Source organism: Brienomyrus brachyistius, chromosome 7 (genome assembly GCF_023856365.1).
Source record: "Brienomyrus brachyistius isolate T26 chromosome 7, BBRACH_0.4, whole genome shotgun sequence".
NCBI classification, from domain to species: domain Eukaryota; kingdom Metazoa; phylum Chordata; class Actinopteri; order Osteoglossiformes; family Mormyridae; genus Brienomyrus; species Brienomyrus brachyistius.
In genome coordinates this window covers 27,213,704-27,234,019 of record NC_064539.1, presented here as the reverse complement: position 1 = coordinate 27,234,019, position 20,316 = coordinate 27,213,704, and the positions used below count along the sequence as shown (strand labels likewise).

The following is a 20,316-nucleotide window of genomic DNA, read 5'->3' as shown; positions in this document are numbered from 1 at the left end:
ATTTTTACAGTTATTATTTTGTGGTACATTTTTACAGTTATTATTTTGTGGTGCATTTCTACAGTCATTCTTTTGTGGTACATTTCTAGTCATTCTTTTGTGGTACATTTCTAGTCATTCTTTTGTGGTACATTTCTACAGTCATTCTTTTGTGGTACATTTCTACAGTCATTCTTTTGTGGTACATTTCTAGTCATTCTTTTGTGGTACATTTCTACAGTCATTCTTTTGTGGTACATTTCTACAGTCATTCTTTTGTGGTACATTTCTACAGCCATTCTTTTGTAGTACATTTCTACAGTTATTCTTTTGTGGTACTCTTATAAGCTCTCTTAACCAAAAGCCTGCCTGCCTTCTATATTCTATACATCTGCACTGTTCCCCACTCTCCCCACATTCCAATTTTCATTTTACCTCCACAATCTTTCCCAAAGAGATTTTGCCAAGAAATAATCTGTAGTATCTCTGCCCAGGCTGCAAAATGAAAACAGCTTTTTTTTTGTCATTGTACGGCAAAATTTTGTAGCTGCTATTGTAACATAAATAAGTATCATACATACAGTTTTCTGTGAATGCATCTTTACAGCATGGTGGTACAGTGGTTAGCAGTGTCGCCTCACATCTCTGAGACCTGGATTTGAGTCTCTGCCATGATTCTATCTGTGTGGAGTTTGCACATTCTCCCTGCTGTTATCGTGGGGTTTCCTCAGGGTGCTCTGATTTCCCCCTGCCGTCCAAAAACATTTGCCAACTTGTAAATGATTTGGTTAGGCTGATTATATTAATTGATTGGTTGAGCAATCTATTCTCTGTTTTCTTATTGCAGCATCCTGGGGAATGAGGACGGACCCCAGTGCTATGAGCTGCAGGTGTGCGTGAAAGATTACTGCTTCGGACGGGCGGACCGCGTGCTGGGAATCTCCGTGCTCCAGCTGCGCGACGTGGTCGAGCGGGGCAGCTGTGCCTGCTGGTGTCCCCTCGGCTGCAGGGTACACCTGGACGACACGGGACAGACCATCCTGCGCATTCTGTCCCAGCGCGCTGGTGACGAGGTGGCCAAGGAGTTTGTCAAGCTCAAGTCTGAGACACGGTCAGCTGAGGAAGGCAGATGAACAGGGGACTGCAAGGGGGGTGGGGGCTCTGACAGGTGCCAATCATGAACAATGAGCAGGTCATTGGTCCGTAACACCAAAGGTTTGCGACATATACTGGTAACTGGGAAGAGATTAACTCTTTTAACCGCTAAAGTATTCTGCTCCTTTAAAGTGTCACAAAAAAAATGTAATAAAAGCAACCCTTTCGGCTACATGCATAAGCAGGAAGAGGAAGGTCTTTCCTGGTCTAACTTCCAGCCATACCTGCCTACCCTGCATTCTCTTTGGCTCACATGAAGCCATCAAAAATTGCTTCCTCAAACTTCCTGTTTCATCTGAAGCTGTGTCATGCATAAACACACAGTCTTGTCACTGTAGATCTTCTAGAGTCCTCAATGCCGTCTGCCCTCTCGTCCAGTTGCCAATCTGCCATCTCCTCACTCCCTATGCTAGCCACGTGCAATATGCTCCCATCATGGATGCCTTACCTTTACCTACATGTGTGAATTTGGATGTGTGATTGTGCCACAGAGTGTTAAGCAGTATTGACTGTGCTCCTGGTAACACTGAGACTTTAATTTATCGTTATATCGGGAAGTCCGATATGCACACATAGCCACACGTTTCACACTGAAAGAATTTATATCTGCTTATGTTTCATAGACGCTGGGAAAACTGTAGAATGATACGAACAAACTTAAGTTTTTTTGGCAGTTATCTCGGTCTGTACATCAGACCATTTGGCAGGTGACACATGGCAGAGCGTCTTGTATCGGTCATGCCGGTATGGTCTCAAGTGTTTGACGTTTCTCTTTTTTTTTTTGTTTAGTTTTTGGACCAGTAAAGCCAGCTTTTATTATCGCACTGTTTGTTCTTGGTAAGTGTCCCAGAGTCTCCCGTGCTCAGACAGCTGCTGGTTCTGGTCAGTCAGAGATGCGTTAAGCCTAAACTGAGTGCCTTCGCTAAGGTTCTGGCTATGTGTAGTATTTGGTCACGCCGTTCTCACGACACCCACGCGATCTCGCCGAGCAGCCTGGAGCATAAAGGTGTAATGGAGGCCTGTCCACGGGCAGCTCGCACATGCTGCCTTCATAGATTCCCCACACACAGCACTCTGTATTCATATGTACTTTATCTTAAAGGTATTGGGGCTAAAATGGTCTTCTCATGGTTGTGAGAATGATTCCCATGCAATCATGCAGGGACTGAGTAGTTCCAACATATTTTTATGAGTATGTGTCAGGCGAAGTTAGGAATAGCTGTGAATGTTCATTATTATTTATTAATCTATTTATTTAGTGGGATTTAGCTTTTAATGTCGTACACTGGAAAATTGTCTCTAAACGTTTTGGTTTCTGGGTATTGAGATAGCATTGAATCTGATTTCTGTGAATGGGTGGCTGTGAATTTCATCTTGACGGATAAATTTCAGGCCCTGAAACATCATATTTCAGTGGGATATAGAGGGGGATTTATGTTTAAATCAGATTTGTTAAACATTACTAACTCTATTATTCGACTTGGCATGAGAATTAACTGTTTGGATGGAGAGAAACCAGGCGATTTCTGTAATCAGGCTGTCAATTTGATCTGAGGATCACTGTGTGATCGCTTTGGTTTTCTTATAAGGATGCATTTCCCAGCCTTTCAGTCACGTCCATATCAGTGTGTGGAGCAGTCCCGCTCACACATTCACAAATGTTTTTTTTTATTTATTCTTCATTTCTAGTGAGTTTTTATTTCTTTCTTACTCAGTGGCCTTAAAGTGGTGAATACACAAGATGCCAAGTGTTAAATCTCTGTATAACAATCACACAGTAATATTGTGCTTTTATGCTATGTTGATCATAAAAAACTAGTGAAAAGACTAGTAGAATGGAGAGAAATGTACTTCAGACAGCAATAGTAGGTGACATTCTCAACATGCACTTTTTCTTTGAAATACATGATTCTCTGGCCGTTCGTTTAGCCACTTGGAAACTTTGCTGTTATTTTTATTTCTGTCACCTTTCTGTTCTTAAAGTATAAGTGTTTGTTGTTGGCTCTTTTTGATGAACCATCCCTCTTCAGTCAGACTCCAAGAAAATCTAAAGACTCTGTTGTGATAACATGTCTCTCACTGAAACCCATTTGGCTGCTCACTGCGATGCTGGCCGTGTGGCTAACAGCATTTGTTCTTCTCCACTGCATTTTCACACCCACATCACCACTCTCTGATGTGCATTCCAACATGGCTGTCGTCTGGATGTCACATGCTGGGACCCCGCAACCTTCTTGCTGGTTTGCAGGTTATAGTTGAGGATCTACTCTTGGGCTTTGGGTGTGGCTAGATGGGACAGGGGTGTGGCTAAATGTGATTGGGGGGGGGGGGTGGCTAGATCGGATGGAGGTGTGGCTAGATGGGTGGGGGAGTGGCTAGATCGGATGGAGGTTTGCCTAGATGAAATGGAGGTTTGCCTATGTGGGATGGGGGTAAGGCTTCTGGCCAAATGTGAAGGTGGGATCTGCAATACTGTGTGCATAATCGGTGCCAAGCAGTGCTTTTCCTTTGTTAATACTTTATATGTGAATTCCTGCCCATTGTCACCGTAATGGCATGTGTTGTATAGCAATCAAAGTAACTAGATTTGGGTTGTGAATTTTTATGTAACAACACTGGGAAAAATAGTATTGATCATTAAATGTATACATAACTAGTGATTTTTGTATTTAAACAATTTAATGAACTTTTTTCCCCATTTATTTTTTGCAAGATACAGTAACTGATCCTTGTTTTATTCAAATTAAATGGCAGATATAATAAACACAATGTTTATACTGTAGTATTTAATACAGATTTCAGTTTTCCTAAACAAAATTGATGTTAAGTATGAATAGATGTAGAGAATTAGGTATGACTGCCGTCACACACATAATTTTAAAAATCATGTTTATTTTTTCATTTGAATTATTTTTTGAGAAATGCGGAATATAATTATTTAATCAAATACTGAAAATGATTTCATTTTAACACTTTATGACAAATACAGGTGCCCCCCGCTTCATGAAAATAGAACATTCCTATGAAACTCTTTGTGAGCCAAAGCGGCGTAAAGCGAAAACCATGAATTTTACCATTAATTAGTATGAGAAAAAAAATTGAGTGTTCCCAGACCTGAGGAATAACCTACCTAACCAAATAACACACAAAAACTAAAATAACATCAAAATATAATAAAAGCAGGAATACTATGATAAATACACTGCCTATATAAAGTAGAAATAATTACCGTATCAGTGTAGTTTCATTTAGCACAACCAACACAGCCATACATTGTTTAACGACAGGGTTACGTTAGCCATAAAAAGTACATAACTGTTACTGTATTTATCACATTATATGTCCTGTACATAATTGTATGGCTATACTTTTATATGACTGGCAGTGCGGTAGGTTTTACACCAGAAACACACCACAAACACGTGAATAATATATTGCGCTATGATGTCACTAGGCAGTAGGAATTTTCACAACCGTTATATCTGCAGTCCGTTGTTCGCTGAAGTTTTATGCAGCGTATGACTGTTTATCTATAATTGGCTTGCTGATTGAAAAAAAATTGAACAGTAATCGCTATTTTTGCTTTTTTCTCCTTTTTTCATAAAGGTGAAAATCCTCTTTGGATTTTTTTTGGTTAGTGAAAACAGGTGCTAATGTAGGTCTTTCGTAAGAGTGAGGTAGTGTAAAGCAAACGTTCATGAAGAGGGGTATACCTGTATCTATCTCATTTCCTACAGGTGCAATGCCCAAGTGACTGTTTTTATGTTCGATCTATGGATGTACCATTTCAGATCATACCTTAGACTGGATCTACTTTCCATACAGTATCATTTTGGATTACTGGATGTCCTGATCAGTATATGTGAATTTGTACACGAGTACTTCTTAAACGACCAATACGATATTTATTCATGAAAGAAACATGACCTCCATTTTTGACAATACAGTTCTGTAAAAATCTCAAAAGATAATATATTCGTCTTTATTTTTTTGGCTAACTTTTGGTAGTGGTTCCCAACCCCCAGTACCAGTCTGTGACCAGTACTCCATGGGACTGGGGCACACTGGAGGTTTTACGGAGTCGTTGGTTAATTTACAAAAATCAACTACATATTAAATGTCCTAAATAAATAAAAAAATCGTCAATGGATCTGCTGTCACAGCCCCCCTGCCTCCCCCCCCATGCACGCACACACACACACACACACACACACACACACACACACACACTATCTTTGCAAAGCTCGGCTTTTTCCAAAATTATAACCTCATGTTTCATTCAAGGCAGAGAAAAATAAATGCCAGACATCTGAATTTCAAGACTTCCCTGAATTCCATTCTGAAGTGGGGCTAATTTTAAGTTTTACAGTGGAGGTTTTAACTTGAATATGGCGTCTGTGCTTTGCAGCATATGAATATTCTTTAGAGCATGATTGTCAACAGAAGCAAGTCAATGTTTTAGCGCAAAATGCGGAAGGGCTGTAATATTAAACGCACTCATTTCAGTTTTACAACAGAGCCACTGTAGTCCTGCTGTAACACAGAGCCCTTTGTACTCACCTGAGTATTGGATTCCTCTGGATCCTCAGATGTTAATGGCTGAAGGAGGCAGGACACATTCTGTTAACTCTTTTTCAATCTTCAGTATGTCCTACAATGGATTTTGTAGTATGGTACATTTTCACATTTTTCTTCAACATGTTCTGAATTCGTGCTGAGCAATATATCACTTTCATTGTGGAATTAATACTTTGGAAGAATAGTTTGCTACGCATGCTGGTAGATAAACGTAATATCTAACGTAACTGCTTCCAAAGAGTATTTCTGGCAGTTGTACCTGATCATTATAAATGAATTTGTTTTCCATAACTGAAAATGAGTGATGTGAACCGTGATCTTTTACTGTATAATCTGGATTTACCAAATGGTGATGTGAGTCCTCTTGTTGACGTGCCGGTCTTTTTATCAGCACTTTTACGGCTCTTCACACACCCTGCTCAGTCTCCTGTTGGGTCCAAAGATCACAGCAGTATTTGTTCACTTCTGCACTGAGCTGCCGGACTTGTGTGTTCAGTTTCACAAAAACGTGCAGTGTCTCTTTCTCCACCCGCACCGCCGCTCGCGTCCGTCAGAGGATCCTATCAGCTTCTGCCCACGCTTTCTCCTTCCTCTGCCACACTGCGCATTGAGAGAAGCTGCAGGGAGCCCAATTTTTACGAGGTAGGGAATCCAAGAGTCTCTGAAGAAGAGGCAGATTTATGTTGGCTCTCGCGGTGGGAAACTGATCTCAAAGTTACCAGGATTCTACTCAAGCCCATCGCTTACTAAGCACCAACTTCCTGGATGATTGCGATATACGGAAAAAGACATACCTGACATCTTAACCAGGTTTGTTTCATGGTGATTAAATTGCATTTGATACTTTTAAGAATAAGGGTTGTTAAGATTAGTAGTATCAATAGCATGTTTTTTCTGTAACAGTTTTCCAAAGCAGTGCGTATCATTGGGTCACACAAAATTGCGGTCACTCACATCTAGTGTTACTGAAACGTGTCAGATAAGGCCATGCTGCTCCTTTGACAGAGGCAGTCATTGTGTACTCCATATAATGAACACTAAATATATATTAACACTACACCAGTGTCATAAAAAGCATCATGTCTTCATTAATATTTTTTATATTGGTATAGATTGCTTTCATGCGGTGAAGCTTAACATGGGTCACAGAGTGATTTTAACCTTGAATTACAACATCTGTCACTGAACATTACAATAAACGATAAGATCGACATAAAAAAATGAATGCCGGTACAAAGTCCAGCGTTAGTGCTCTTAAGTCTCCTTGTAAGTCTCCTTGTAAGTCTCCTTGTGATTACTTTATAAAAAATATACTTTCCGCTGGTTAGGAGGAATAACAAAGCATTCAAAGTTGCCTTGGTTTCACTATAATCGGGACAGTTTGACTACTCAGACCTAACCCTGCAGATTACTGTTACTTCTTTCATATCCTCAAAACAAATGTTCTGGGTTCAGTTTTCACTCTGGCAAGATCATTTCTGAGGCAGTTTGAACATTTCAGTAGATCTTTGTAAGCCCTAGGTAAATATTCTGTTTAACGTAATTTGAGGAAGTTGGTGTTATATTGTATTAAACCCCAGGTGACATTCGAACTGCATTGCTAGTGAGACTGACTTTGGATATTGCAAAATAGAACTTATAAATCTATACTAAACCAGTGTCCGGGCATATTTCAAATCAATCGAACTATTAAAGCAACTTAAAGTTAGCTTGCATTCCGCAGACTTCATCTGAATTTCTTGTGTGTCTTTCCATTTTGGAACAATTAATAATAGAATAGTTCTGTGTTCTGTAACAATGTTTACCAAAGTTGTATAAGCCTTAATTTAGAAAGCTATCAAATGGTGCAGAGTGCTGTGTCTGTATACTATTACTCTTTAGCCTGAGGTACAGGGAAGAAGAGTGAAAACATCTGGCTTTGCATCAGGCAAGGAACTGACTGCCTGTGCGCGCTGGAAGAAGGAGTCCAGTAGGATGGGCTTCTACAGCAAACACTACAGAGAGAAAAAAAAAAGACAGTTTCCTTTTTTTAGCTTCCAGGAAAGTTATACATTAGAGAAACAAGGAAGTTGTAGCCGAGATTGCTAATGCAGCGTAGGAGGGCAGAGAGGGAAGGGAAGGGAAGGTTCGGGGGATGTGACCGAAGAGTGAGCCATATGTGTTTATCTTCGTACGTGAACGTTTGGGACAAGCTGCCAGTAAACTCCAGCTCTGATTCCCACCCACTGTCCGAGGCCAGTCCATGTGTCTGGATTTGAGGAAGAGAGTAAGAAGAAACAAAAGGCCAACTGGGGAATGTGAAGGACTCTCCCCTGCCTGCTAGCATAACCTGGGGGAACGCTGGATGGCCTGTGGCGGCTGGTAAGGCTCCCTCTGCTTCTTCCATGCTTAGTAGTCGTCTTACTGGAGAGTTTGTTTTGGTCATATTCTCACTGGAGACGATTGCTCTGTGAGGAGTGTTTAGAAAATGTCGGGAGTTGTTGAAAGCAAAGGGAAGTGAAACAGATAAACTGAAATTGGTCAATGGGAAAATTCATCCATATGCCATCCTCTGAGAGATTAAAAGGTTTCTTGGAAATTCCAGTTGTATGTTTCCTAGTGTTTAAAAAAAAAAAACTAAATAAAACAGTACATTCTATCGTTAAATCTTTGTCATATCAGTGGTCATAGTAATTATTAACTATTATTCCGAGCAATCAGAAAAAGTCTTTTGTGACCTGACTCCTGTATCTGTTCTCAAACAAACATAAAATACAGGCAGTTTCCATGGTCAAGATATTTTGAAGCAGTTCCTCGGTACTTATAATATATGGAACAAATGCAGTTGTTCTCTGATGCACTCTGAGGGAAGAATTAATCTTTGCTGTTAATCAAACAATCTGTTCGATTCCTACATGCTTTTTGGTATTTCTTTACCATATATTAATCCAGTTATATTATCTGAATTGCCTCCTTACTGCTGATGGGCTTCCACTGTTGTTCATTGTGGAGTTGGGAGATTTTTGCCAAGATGGTTACAATCGTTATGGTCCCAATGAAATTGCTGCTCTCCTGATCTGAAACTGCATTTCAGAATTTGTGCAAATCTAGCACACATTGTTAGTCTACTAGTTTCTCAAAGCAGCTGTATAAATTACACCCTTTCCTTTGATTGCTCCCCCTGAAGGTATATAAATGTATATAATGTATTGTTTTTTTGTCCTTCTTCCAAGAAATGATGCGTGGGATGTTTTTTGTACTGACCAGTGAGACTCATTGTTAATTTCCTGAAATATAAATAACCATGTCAAGCAAATCCTGCACACACATAAATACGGAAAATGACCTACGCTTCACTGTTCAGTGTGGTAAATAGACATCATTACATGTACCTGTATGCGATGCAGATGGAGTTTTATATTAAAATGATCTTTTTACTGATGTTTCTTTTCATATTCAAAATATATTTTCATAAAAAGATAAAAGCTTGTGATGAATATTTTAAATCACGGCGCAACCCAAGTATATGTTTACAAATAGTTCAAAAATAGGTTATATATTTGAATATGAGAATTGAGAACGACTCACTCCAGACTTGAGATTTACATGTTAGCAGTCCATCCATCCTCTAGAGGGCAGCATCTCTGAAAGTCAATGCTCTGAGGAGGCCTCAAAATTTTATCAAAACTCTATCAACCTCTATTTAAACATCCAGTACAATTTGTATAGATTTTAGTCTCTTTTTTTTTAAAGCAAGCCAGCTTTGGTCCACTCCTCCCAGTCCACTTCTCCACTGCTTTTACGTCTAAATTCTAACAGTATTAGTGCAATGAAGGACTCATCCAAGGGTACTTCATTGCTGTTCTAGGCAGAAAACAGTTCTGCCTGACATGGTAAAAGGTATATTTGAACAAGCATAAATAAAATCTTTTTGTCTTGTAAAAAATGAGATGTTTCATTTAAAGCTGTGAATCAATAATAATAATAAAAAAAAAAACAATCAAAGGTTCCGGGTGGTGACGTACTGCTACTGCCCATTTGCTCATCTGAAGTTGGTTAGATAACCCCAGTGTGTAACTGAAGGCAGTGTAATATTCATGGTGTTTAGGAGGAAAGTGTCACCCATCTATTGGTACATAATTGCAGTTTGTCTTTCATTGTACTTTAAGCCCACCATGATTCCAGAAACCTTTCAGATGGGGGGGGGGGGGGGGGGGGGGAGTGGTTAACAATGTTAGATAACAAAGTGTAACACTTTAAGTAAACAGAACTTCACCTGTGCTCTCAATTTCTATATAGGGGCTGCCATTGTGCGTAGTTTATGGGGTCAGTTACGATAAGGTAATTCACCAAACGGTGCTGGATAAAGATCATGCATGAGGCAAGCGTAACACTAGTGGGAGCACAATTTCTGCATTTAGATCATACGTGTTTTCACAAATGCACCGTTTGCGTAGCTAGGTTTCACACTGGCTTTAATTACCTACTTACTCAGATTAAAAACAACTACCTTTTATTTCATCCCATCTCAAATTCATTTATCCAGCAAGTCTCACATTTCACTTCCGAACCCTGGTATTTTTCAGCAGGTAAGATGCTTAGTTTTGTGCCAGTAATGTAAAATTAAAATCAGTGACCCCTTTCTGGCTGGTGTGCTGCTTCAGTGGGTAGCGCTGTGGCCTCGCACCTCTAGCATTAGCTGTTTGTTCCCTGCCTAAACTCTCGGTGTGGATTTTGTGTGTCTCCCCAATGTCTCATGGTTTCCACATTCCAAAGACATGCAGTTGGGCTAGCTGGCATCACTGCCTGGAGTGCCTGTATATGTGTGTGACCAGACAAAGTAACAACCTCGCCCCTAAAAACAAGCCCAAAGTAAGCCCACTTTGCAAAGTAAGTTGGAAAAATCAAGCCTAAAATTAAGCCAGATCTATACAACCACGTGGAATACAGTTTGTTGTGCCATATTGTGTGTGTTCCTTGTAAATACAACATGCATGCAACGGTAACACAAACTGGAGCCATTATTCAATAAAGACAATAAAGTTTCAATTTATCATTTTCTTTTGTTAGTGTGACAATAAGTAACTCCTTATGGATTGCCACAAACCAAATAAGCACCTTTGTTGCACATTTTACACAAAATGTTGGAAACCAAACTCAAAAAGATCACAAAGAAAATATTTGATATCTGGTAAACAAGAACTCTAACATTTAACCATGCATTCAATATCAAATTCTGGCCAAAATTTTTATTTAAATCAAGTGATGTGAAATGATGTATGTTAACTGCTCTCAGTGAATAAATAGTGTTGCTTTGGAAAATCAAAATACCATATACTGCAGTATAACGTACAGACAGTATGATGGTATGAAAAATTAAACATGACTACAGGAAATTACTACCCAAGCATAGTTACACATAGTCTAAACCGATGGCAGCGCTGCATGGTATGATGTCGTTTAAGTTTTAAACTATTTTATCCAGGAAAACCTATGCTGGCTCTTTAATGTCGATCATTGCTGAGGTGTTTTTTTCGGTACCTACAATGTCCTCCCCACTGGAGTACAGTCTGGGGGCTGGTTTTTTATTCTCCTCCTCTCTGCTCATGTTATTCTGTTTCTTTTTCTTCTCTCTGTTTGCCCCTGTCTCCCGGCCTGTCTACCCCCTACTGTGATGTTTGTGTATATGTATGGTCGGGTTGATGGACAGTTTTTTCGCTGGAATTTGTGACATGGTGTATTGCAACAGCAATAAAGGGTTCTCATCATCATCATCATCATTTGTAGCGTATAACTGTCATTAATTTTTGAATTTTTGCAAGTGATAAATCTGTCATCTAACAAAAATGTGAATTATGTTTTCAAAATCCCTAAAACCACAACCTCAAAATAAGAACAAGCCCAAAAACAGTGCAACTCAATGAAATTATAATCGACTTCAGAAAAAAAAAGCCCAAAGTTTCATATAATATACAGACTTGGCGACATTGTGCAAGCACTACAATGGGCTGGCATCCCACCTAGGGTGTCACCCTAGTGCCTGTCATGTCCTTGGTTTGAATAAACAAATGGGATGTTTTGTATTAAAGGCCTAAGTATTACATCTGCATGTTTATTGAGACTCTAGCTTCCTATTGCACAGGAAGAAAACGAACACAATAACAAACATTTCATAATTGTATTCCTGCCATTCAGTGCACTTTTGAGCTGTAAATCATAAGCTAATTAAACATTGTGTGTTCAGTTGTGTTGTTTTGTGGTTATCATGGACAGGTTCCCAGGATGCCATTTCATCTCGGGGCAGACAGTAAAGCACATAGTAAATGCCTGGATTAGTGTGGTTAAGGAGTCATCTCATTTACAGCAATGCTGTTGTCTGTTCTCCCCCCCCCCCCCCCCCCCCCCCCAGACATATTATGGACGCATGGCATGAAGGATGGGCTCAGTGATGTCATCCTTTGCTTTATGCTATGGGAAAAATAAAAAGAAAGGTAGGTCTTAACTGTTCTGATATTATGCCACTTTTCAGAACAGGATGCCTTACTATAGTTATTGTACCATCATTTAATTCAGTTTGGTGCACTGAATTTTGCATTTAGTATTTAATGATGTGATATGTGAAATCAGTACACGCACATACTGTATACGTCTAGGCGAGAGAGCAAAGCTTGAGCTCAGAGCAGAGGGCTCACTATTTTTTATAAGGACCGTGGAGAAGTTAAGGTTATGGGTCTTGTTCACGAGCTTAGCAGTTATACTACGGCAGCCACAGTATTTCAGTCAGTGACCTTTCAACATGGCCATGTAACCCACAGAGCCACAGACTGCCCGCAAGAATTAAGCAAGAATGTTTAAAGACATTAGTAGTAAGTCATCAGACAGATTTGTAATTCACAGATTTGCCAATTCAACCTCTTGCTCAAGTCGTGGATCTTCTACAGTAGTCATTGTAAGGACACACTGGGTGACAGCTAAGCATCTCTTGCACTTGATAATATCTGTATTTGTGAGTCTATCATAACTGAACCAGAGTAATATTCACAGGAGGTTAATGTTCATTTCAACAAGCATTGTTGTATAGCTCAAGTTCACTGACGACCACATGCAAGATCCAAAATGCAAGGACGAAATCAGCAACAGTGGTTGAAGCAGAACTGATTCCATATTTTAGCTAATTCAGCACATTAGCCTAATTCATAGTTCAGTTTGTTCAATTAAGATCCAGGTTAAAGGGAAGAAACTAAACCAACAAACATTTAAATGAAAAGGCCAATGAATAATAATTTGGTCACATGACGTACTTCGGGTTTCCGGGTTTCATTTTCACAGCCGCACAAGCTGAAGGTTCTTGTCAGCTTCCTCACAAACCAGGATGTTCAAATCTCGTGGTTAAGGCCAACATACGAGAAGGATACTGGATTAATACTTCTTTAGTTGAGTCATTATGATTTGTGACTATTTGAAAACAAAACAAAAAAGTATTATGCTGTAAAATACACTTTCGGAAATATTAAAACACAATCGATGCAATATATTTTGCTTCACTTAAGAAACAAAGGTAAACTTATAGCCAATGTATTTTGTTAAACATCTGAAACAGCAACATCTCTTCAGTGGTAAGTGTTACTCCTACTGTATATGCAGTCGCAGTTCACTGTATACTGTTCTGGTCTAACTCAGTGTGTTTCTGTTGCCTAACAGAGGAAGAGAGGCACCTACGTGCTAATGACAGAGAGCTCAATCTTTCCTACAAATATGCAGTAAGCACTGTAACTGTACACATCTGCAGATGTACAATTACATCTTTTTTTTAAGAACCATTTTAACATGCTTTTATTTTGAATATTGCAAAGATTCCAGTTTTGGATGATGAGTGTTCTAAATAGGCCCAATCCAATTGCAAGAAAAATAAAATGTTTTACTTGTGAATGTAACATGAATTATTAAGAGTTTACAGCACTGTATGTTGTTCTGGTCTCCACAGTGATTTGTTACAGTGAAAAAATGTGGAAAATTATGCACCCATAATTTGCTATAAACTATGCTATAAACAGCACATGGTTTTTTATATTGCGGTATCATGGGAGGCAAAACACCATTCATGAGCTGAATTTGCAGCAGTAAACACTTTTGTAGCATACATTTCTGTTCAGTTATTTTTTATTTAATTGTGCAGCTGTCTGTTTTCCAGCAACGAAAATGGTGCTTTTTTACTAGAAAAAGTCATATATCATTATACTGTAAAAACAAAAGGTTTGCTCACTCTTGGGCTAAAATTGTAAGTGCTCTTCCTGTTTAGAAGTTAAGGGGATTGGTCAGAACGGGAACCAATGAAAAGGCTTTTTCACTTAAAAATGTGCACGCTGTTCTGCATTTAGAAAGTGTATTTTATGTACAGCTGAACAATTGCTTTGTTAATTCAGCCTTGACGCGCTGATGTTGCCGATGGAATGTGCAAACAGCAAAGCATGTATATAGGCATGAAACCTCAGACACTATATTAGCCTGTGTTTCAGTTTCATTGGCCAACATCAATATGTATCTTAAATATATGCGGTTCCTTTAAGCACCGGTTATGCTGCAAAATTTTAGTATTTTTGTAACAGACTGCATTAGGGAAAAAAAAGTTTTAGTTCAGTTTAATGTGCCACATAAAATTATGCTAGTCATTAAACGTGTGATGGACTGATGAAGCATTTTATTGATATGAGCAATAAATGAAAGTGAACATTGAAATAATTTGATCTATTTCAGGTGATGGTCTAACGTGTCTCTCTTTCCTTTGCTCGTCCTTTAGACAAATGCCATAAAAACCTCTAAATACAACTTGATTACCTTCCTGCCTCTGAACCTTTTCGAGCAGTTCCAGAGAATAGCCAACGCCTATTTCCTCTTCCTCCTCATCCTCCAGGTGACAGAAAATCATCATCGAATAACCCTCCCCTCCCCCACCCCTCATACACACACACACACACACACACACACGCGCACACACAAACAAGCACACATCACGGACACAAAGGCCTAAATAAATGTCAAATGTCAGTCAATCTCCAAGCCTTGTAGGTTTGTGGGAATTTTTGGTAATGTTTAAAAATTCATTAATCTAGTTCAAAAAGTAATACCATTTTCACAGTGTATTTGATCAACCTATTTCATATATATAATTATCTCACCTTGGATTGAATAAGAAATTTCACTGTTTTATGTCCTGTGTTTTCTTAAAGTGTGACAGTTTTTAATGTCGTCTTATATAGTGCCCATTTATACAGTATGCACCATTTTAAGATTTACTCATCTTCGTATTAACAGGTCTTTTTGTGAATGCGTTTATATTTCTAATATGTTTTGCATGTATAGTGTATTTTCCATACTTTCCCTTTCCTCTGGCACCATTAATTCCCTCCATGTACTTGTATGTAAACCATACCTGCTGTTTGTCCTCTTCCAGTTGATTCCGGCCATTTCTTCGCTCTCCTGGTTCACCACTGTGGTTCCCCTGGTCCTGGTGTTGTCAATAACCGCAGCGAAAGATGCCAGTGACGACATCGTGAGTTGAGCCACTGCCTGGCAGATATACCTCCACTGTTACTGAATGGCAAACAGATATTGACTTCTGAGAGTTTTGCATTCATACAAGCACTGCAGGCTTTTTGCACTGGACACTTTACATTGGGTTCCTTAATGATAAACTGCGACTCTCGTGGGATTCCAGTCAACATCCCGTGAAGTGCAAAAATAAGTCTTAAAAATATTAAACCCATTCAAGTTTTGCAATGTATTGTCATTGCTTTATTTTTGCATTTTAGATTTATCCCCTTATTTAACTTTGAACTTTGAATAAACGTATCAATCAAAAAGTAGCATTGCAAATGGCTTTGTTTTCTATGGGCTCCTTCTTTGCCCTGCGTTGAAAGAGAAAATACTTATTTTAAGGAAGTGCCAGTATTATTGTGTATGGTATCTCACAAGTAATTATGATGTCAGTATTAGGTTGCTATTGTTTTCCCCTTTGTTAATGTATAGATTCCTCATAGGTTCTTTGTTTTACTTTATCGTGGTATTTCGTCTTTAGTAAAGATGCTCTACTTCCTGTCCGCGAAGAGTCAACTTGTTCATATTTAGGAAGCTGGGGCCTAGTCCAAATTCAGCCGCAAATACTTTTTAAAACTGTTTAATTGGGGTTTCCCTGTAGTACACGATGTGTATCTTAATCTGCTTTAGTATATTAAGAATTATTCCAAAGATACCACCACTGCAGCCCTGAGCTGGTACAATAGCAATTGATGACCACTGTTCAAGCATTATTAGTAAATTAATGATTATAGTTGCAGCATCTAACTTAAAAAAATTATAAAATATGGAAGTAAAGTAAAGAACTAAGTGGGACCGTGTAGGTAACCTTTATCAGAAAGTGTTTTAGAAGGAAAAAATGTGAAGTGAATTTACAGTATTTATATAAGAATCCAGGATGCGGCTTGAGATTTTGGGCACCATGAAGGTAAGGTATGGTTTCCTTTTCCCTCTTTCCTCACTTTTCCCACCTCTTTTTAAAAATACTCTTATCTCTCTTGCTATTTTAGAACAGGCACAAAAGTGACAAGCAGGTCAACAACCGTCTGGTCGACGTCCTTATCAATGGAGAGTGAGTTCAAGTATTTTATTAGATTTATTTTTTACTGAATGTCCATAACTGAAACATTAAGGTGTTGCGATTACGAACCTTCGGGAGCTCTGCAGGCCAGATTTAAATGGGACTTTAACATTTTGGAGGTTACAATTTTGGACGCTGTTTTGGGAAGTTAGTTGCAACATATTTTACCATCATTGTCTAACACTGACATTTAAAACTCCTTGTCGGCATCAAGATATGTGTCATACTCTGGTCAAGTTATGTCTCAGAATTAATCTCTTTTTTTCTTCCAAATATGTTTGAATTCCTGATAATTGTTTTTTTTCTTATTGCAAAATTCACACAGCTCTGAAATACCCCGGAAGACATTTGCACAGTTCCCCGTGTTTAATCTCAATCATATAAAAATCCCGGAATTACTTTGGTGAAATCCTCTGGATTATATGGAATCCTTAATATGTATAACTACAGATGATTTGAACCTAATGCCGAAGGACTCAGCAAAGCCGTCTGAAACACAGCATTGTGTTGCAAGTCAGAGGTCACCAAAAATCCTCAAAAACAGGAAACTGAAAATGAAACTATTCTGTGGCCTATGTGTATACAGGCAGTCTCCAGCTTAAGAACTCGTACTTACGAAGTGACTGTCATTAAGTTTATTGTATTAAAAATTCAGGTTAAATCTCAAACTCAAATTTCCTGGGGGGTCACTGCCTATGTGGACTTCCCCCAAGGATGCCACGTGAGAAATCACATACACATACAAAAAAAAGTATGCTATCTTTTTCAACTTTAACTATATTCAGGACATTCTGGTTGCCTGGTCAGTTTTTGTTTATTTCTTACTGCCAGAAATTTGGCAGTGCTCCTGCTGAGTAAGGTCAGTTACATTTGCATTGACGGAGTTGACAGTAGACACTCTGGCTTGAACATCACAATCAGGCAGCCTGGATCTGGATTTTGATTTATTTAAGTTTATAGTGGAGAAAAGTTTCTCACAAAGATATGTAATTCCAAACAGACGCATGACCTGCTTGAACTGTTTGGACAACTCTAACTCTCTCAGAAATTGCTAGAATCATGTTTGGGTTTTTGTTTGCATCTTTAAACTTTTGTTTTGAGGTCAGTGCTGCACTGTAAGTCTATAAGCTCCATCTGAAGTATGTCTGTCTGCATTATCGCGTTATGATTTAAGTTCTATACTGAAAACCACAAATACGATTAACAGCACCTTGGAGCTTTTGTTTAAATAAACATTAAAATAATAGCATAGCCAATACCTATGTAAACATCAAAACCATATCATCTCGTAAGAGTTCAACTACTTACTGAATTTCAGAAAAAGTTAATTTACCTGGCATACACTATAAGGTGGTGATCACGAAATCTGAAATACGACCATACCAGTCTTAGTCCACTTAAAAGGCGAAAAATCCCCAGCGCGCTGTAACTGCCTTCTCCCATGCTTTTGCTCACACAAACCAAACCCATGTTGCATCCGGTACCTGCACCAGTGTGCGTGGGTGACTGTTGCTACCTTGCGTTGATGTTGGAGAACTTTTTCCAAAGTAATGAACCACGGTTTTAATAATTTAAATCTGAAATTGTAATACTAAGCTTCGGGAATTTTTCGTGAAACCATTTCATCCTTAGTACAAAGTAAAGATTGATTTGAGGGCTAGATTAAATAGTAAAATAAAACGTGTTGCCTGCCGAATGTGGCCCTCTGGCTGATAGGTTGAGACCCCTGGTTAGATGCAGTGGTTCGTAATCGACTCTCTACTTGGTGATCCTCCTGAAAACACTGCGGGGGTTCAGCAGTTGTTCTACTCCAAGTTGAGTACAGTACCGTGTGTAGATACTTTTATTAATATCGTGTAATGATTATTTATATATACTGTATTATTATCATTTTTCTGACTTACCTAAAAATTCGGCTTAAAAACAGACAGAGAACGTCGTTTGTAACCGGGGACTGTCTGTACTTAACTTGTTGGGAATGGATGAATGTGAGGTTTTTACATTTTAAAACACTAGAGGGCAGCATAGCTTTTCATACAGAATTAGGCATAATTATGCTCTACGTCTTGTTACGTCTGCTTAAGCATACCTTTTTAAACTTCAACAACATAATTACCACTATTAAGCGACTTGTATTTCGTAATACATTATACGAAAACCTCAGTAGTCTTGTATTATTCCTCCTGCAGGCTAAGGAGTGAAAAATGGATGAATGTTCAAGTGGGAGACATAATCAAACTGGAAAACAACCAGTTTGTAACGGTGAGTGATCCCTACGTGCTCACTGCCAGATAGCAGATAAGTTGTTTGCACTCACAACATTGTGTAACCATTTTCCTCACAACTGTTTTATGACATAAGAAGATATGAAATGTGTCAGGGATGCCTGTTGGCTATTTCTACATTATCTGTATTCATTCATTCATTCATTCATTCATTCATTCATTCATTCCCAGAAAGAATAGATATGTATCTGATTCCAATGCAATGATCTGTGTTCCAGGCTGACCTGCTTCTGCTGTCTAGCAGTGAACCACTGAACCTCGTTTACATCGAGACAGCAGAGCTGGATGGGTAAGCACCTTTGTGACAGGCAGCTTTGTATGGCTCTGTAGCTTAGTGCCTGAGATTGGAAAGTTGCTGCTCCAAATCCTGTGGTATTCTGAGTGATTTTACTGTTGGGCACTTAGACCCTTAACCCCAATTGCTCCCGGGGCTGGTTGGCTGTCTCTGCTTTCCCCGGGGTACAGTCACAAGCATCTGATAATGTAATGTGATGTAGCACATGAGCCAATTTGGAACAGTCATATGGAACATGTCAGTCATTTTACATGCTGTTACCATTTTACTGCATACTCTCATGATTTAACACACCTTTCTTATGCTCAGTCATACTTCTAATAGGAAATGTATGTCTTTGTAACAGTGTGAAATGTCATATGCATCAGAATAGCTTAGCTGTACTGTCTTCCTTTTGTGATGATTTTCATAGTGAAGTCGTGTGATTCTGTTTCTCCCCCCTCTGCAGTGAAACCAACCTGAAAGTGAAACAGTCACTAACAGTGACTGGGGAAATGGGAGACAGCATTGCGAAGCTGGCTGCGTTTAATGGTGAGTCAGTGAGCTGAGCACACCAGTGGCAGATCAGGATCGGGGCTTTACATCAGAGTATCCATACATAGTATTGGGGTCCTCAGGATTTTCACCTCAGTGCCCCACTGCCTCGTGCCCATTGCTTCCGGGATAGGCTCCAGACCCCCCGTGACCCAGTAGGATAAGTGGTTTGGAAAATGAATGGATGGATGTTTATAAATGAACAAATATGTGTTGTGCATTGAAGATATCAATTCCTATACTTCAAAACTATCCATTAGTTTTACATAAAATATACAAATATATCACCCATAATAGTAATTGTTATAGATGTGGTTACTGAGTCAGGACATGTTGATTATTCTGGCACCATCCCTCCCCCTTATCTCCATAGGTGAAGTACGCTGTGAGCCCCCAAACAACAGGCTGGATAAATTCACGGGCACCTTGACCTTTCAGGGGCAGAAGTACTCCCTGGACAATGAGAAGATCCTTCTCCGTGGTTGCAGATTGAGGAATACAGACTGGTGCTTTGGTCTGGTAATCTTTGGAGGTGAGGAGCATCTGTTAGTGTGATAATCCATTCATATATTGGTGTGAAAATGACTGATGAATTATTTAAGCCTTTGGTGCAGTTATATGTCTTTAAAAATGTATGTCTTTAAAGTGGCTACATCTGTGTCTTTAGGTCACGAGACTAAGTTGATGCAGAACTGTGGCAAGACGACATTCAAGCGCACAAGCATTGACCACCTCATGAATGTGCTGGTGCTCTGTGTGAGTTCTGGAAATTAGCACACGGGACTTTTACTAAAAAGCTGAAGGTTTAAATCCTATAAAGTGTACATCCGAGGCTTGGTTCCCACAGCAAATACCAT

At 39.1% G+C, this 20,316-nt stretch overlaps 2 protein-coding genes across 8 annotated transcripts in view; both read left to right on the top strand.

Moving 5' to 3' along the window:
• LOC125745985 (protein unc-13 homolog B-like) overlaps positions 1–3,909 on the top strand; it is a 103,246-nt gene extending 99,337 nt beyond the window's left edge. For all 4 annotated transcript variants that reach the window (XM_049019394.1, XM_049019393.1, XM_049019392.1 and 1 more), the window contains one exon: positions 827–3,909. In XM_049019394.1, the coding sequence (XP_048875351.1) occupies positions 827–1,112 (286 nt within the window). In that variant the 3' untranslated portion in view covers positions 1,113–3,909. The remainder of the gene's footprint in view (positions 1–826) is intronic.
• Positions 3,910–6,011: 2,102 nt separating this feature from the next.
• atp8b5b (ATPase phospholipid transporting 8B5b) overlaps positions 6,012–20,316 on the top strand; it is a 30,971-nt gene continuing 16,666 nt past the window's right edge. Inside the window, exons 1-11 of one of the 4 annotated variants that reach the window (XM_049019397.1) lie at positions 6,012–6,354; positions 12,101–12,182; positions 13,393–13,451; positions 14,489–14,602; positions 15,143–15,241; positions 16,275–16,336; positions 18,535–18,607; positions 18,849–18,919; positions 19,374–19,456; positions 19,833–19,991; positions 20,127–20,215. In XM_049019397.1, coding sequence (XP_048875354.1) covers positions 12,128–12,182; positions 13,393–13,451; positions 14,489–14,602; positions 15,143–15,241; positions 16,275–16,336; positions 18,535–18,607; positions 18,849–18,919; positions 19,374–19,456; positions 19,833–19,991; positions 20,127–20,215 — 864 coding nt within the window. In that variant the 5' untranslated portion in view covers positions 6,012–6,354; positions 12,101–12,127. Of the gene's footprint in view, positions 6,523–6,548; positions 8,074–12,100; positions 12,183–12,250; positions 13,308–13,392; positions 13,452–14,488; positions 14,603–15,142; positions 15,242–16,274; positions 16,337–18,534; positions 18,608–18,848; positions 18,920–19,373; positions 19,457–19,832; positions 19,992–20,126; positions 20,216–20,316 lie in introns of those variants that run through there. The other 3 variants (XM_049019396.1, XM_049019395.1, XM_049019398.1) reach the window with 3 other exon arrangements.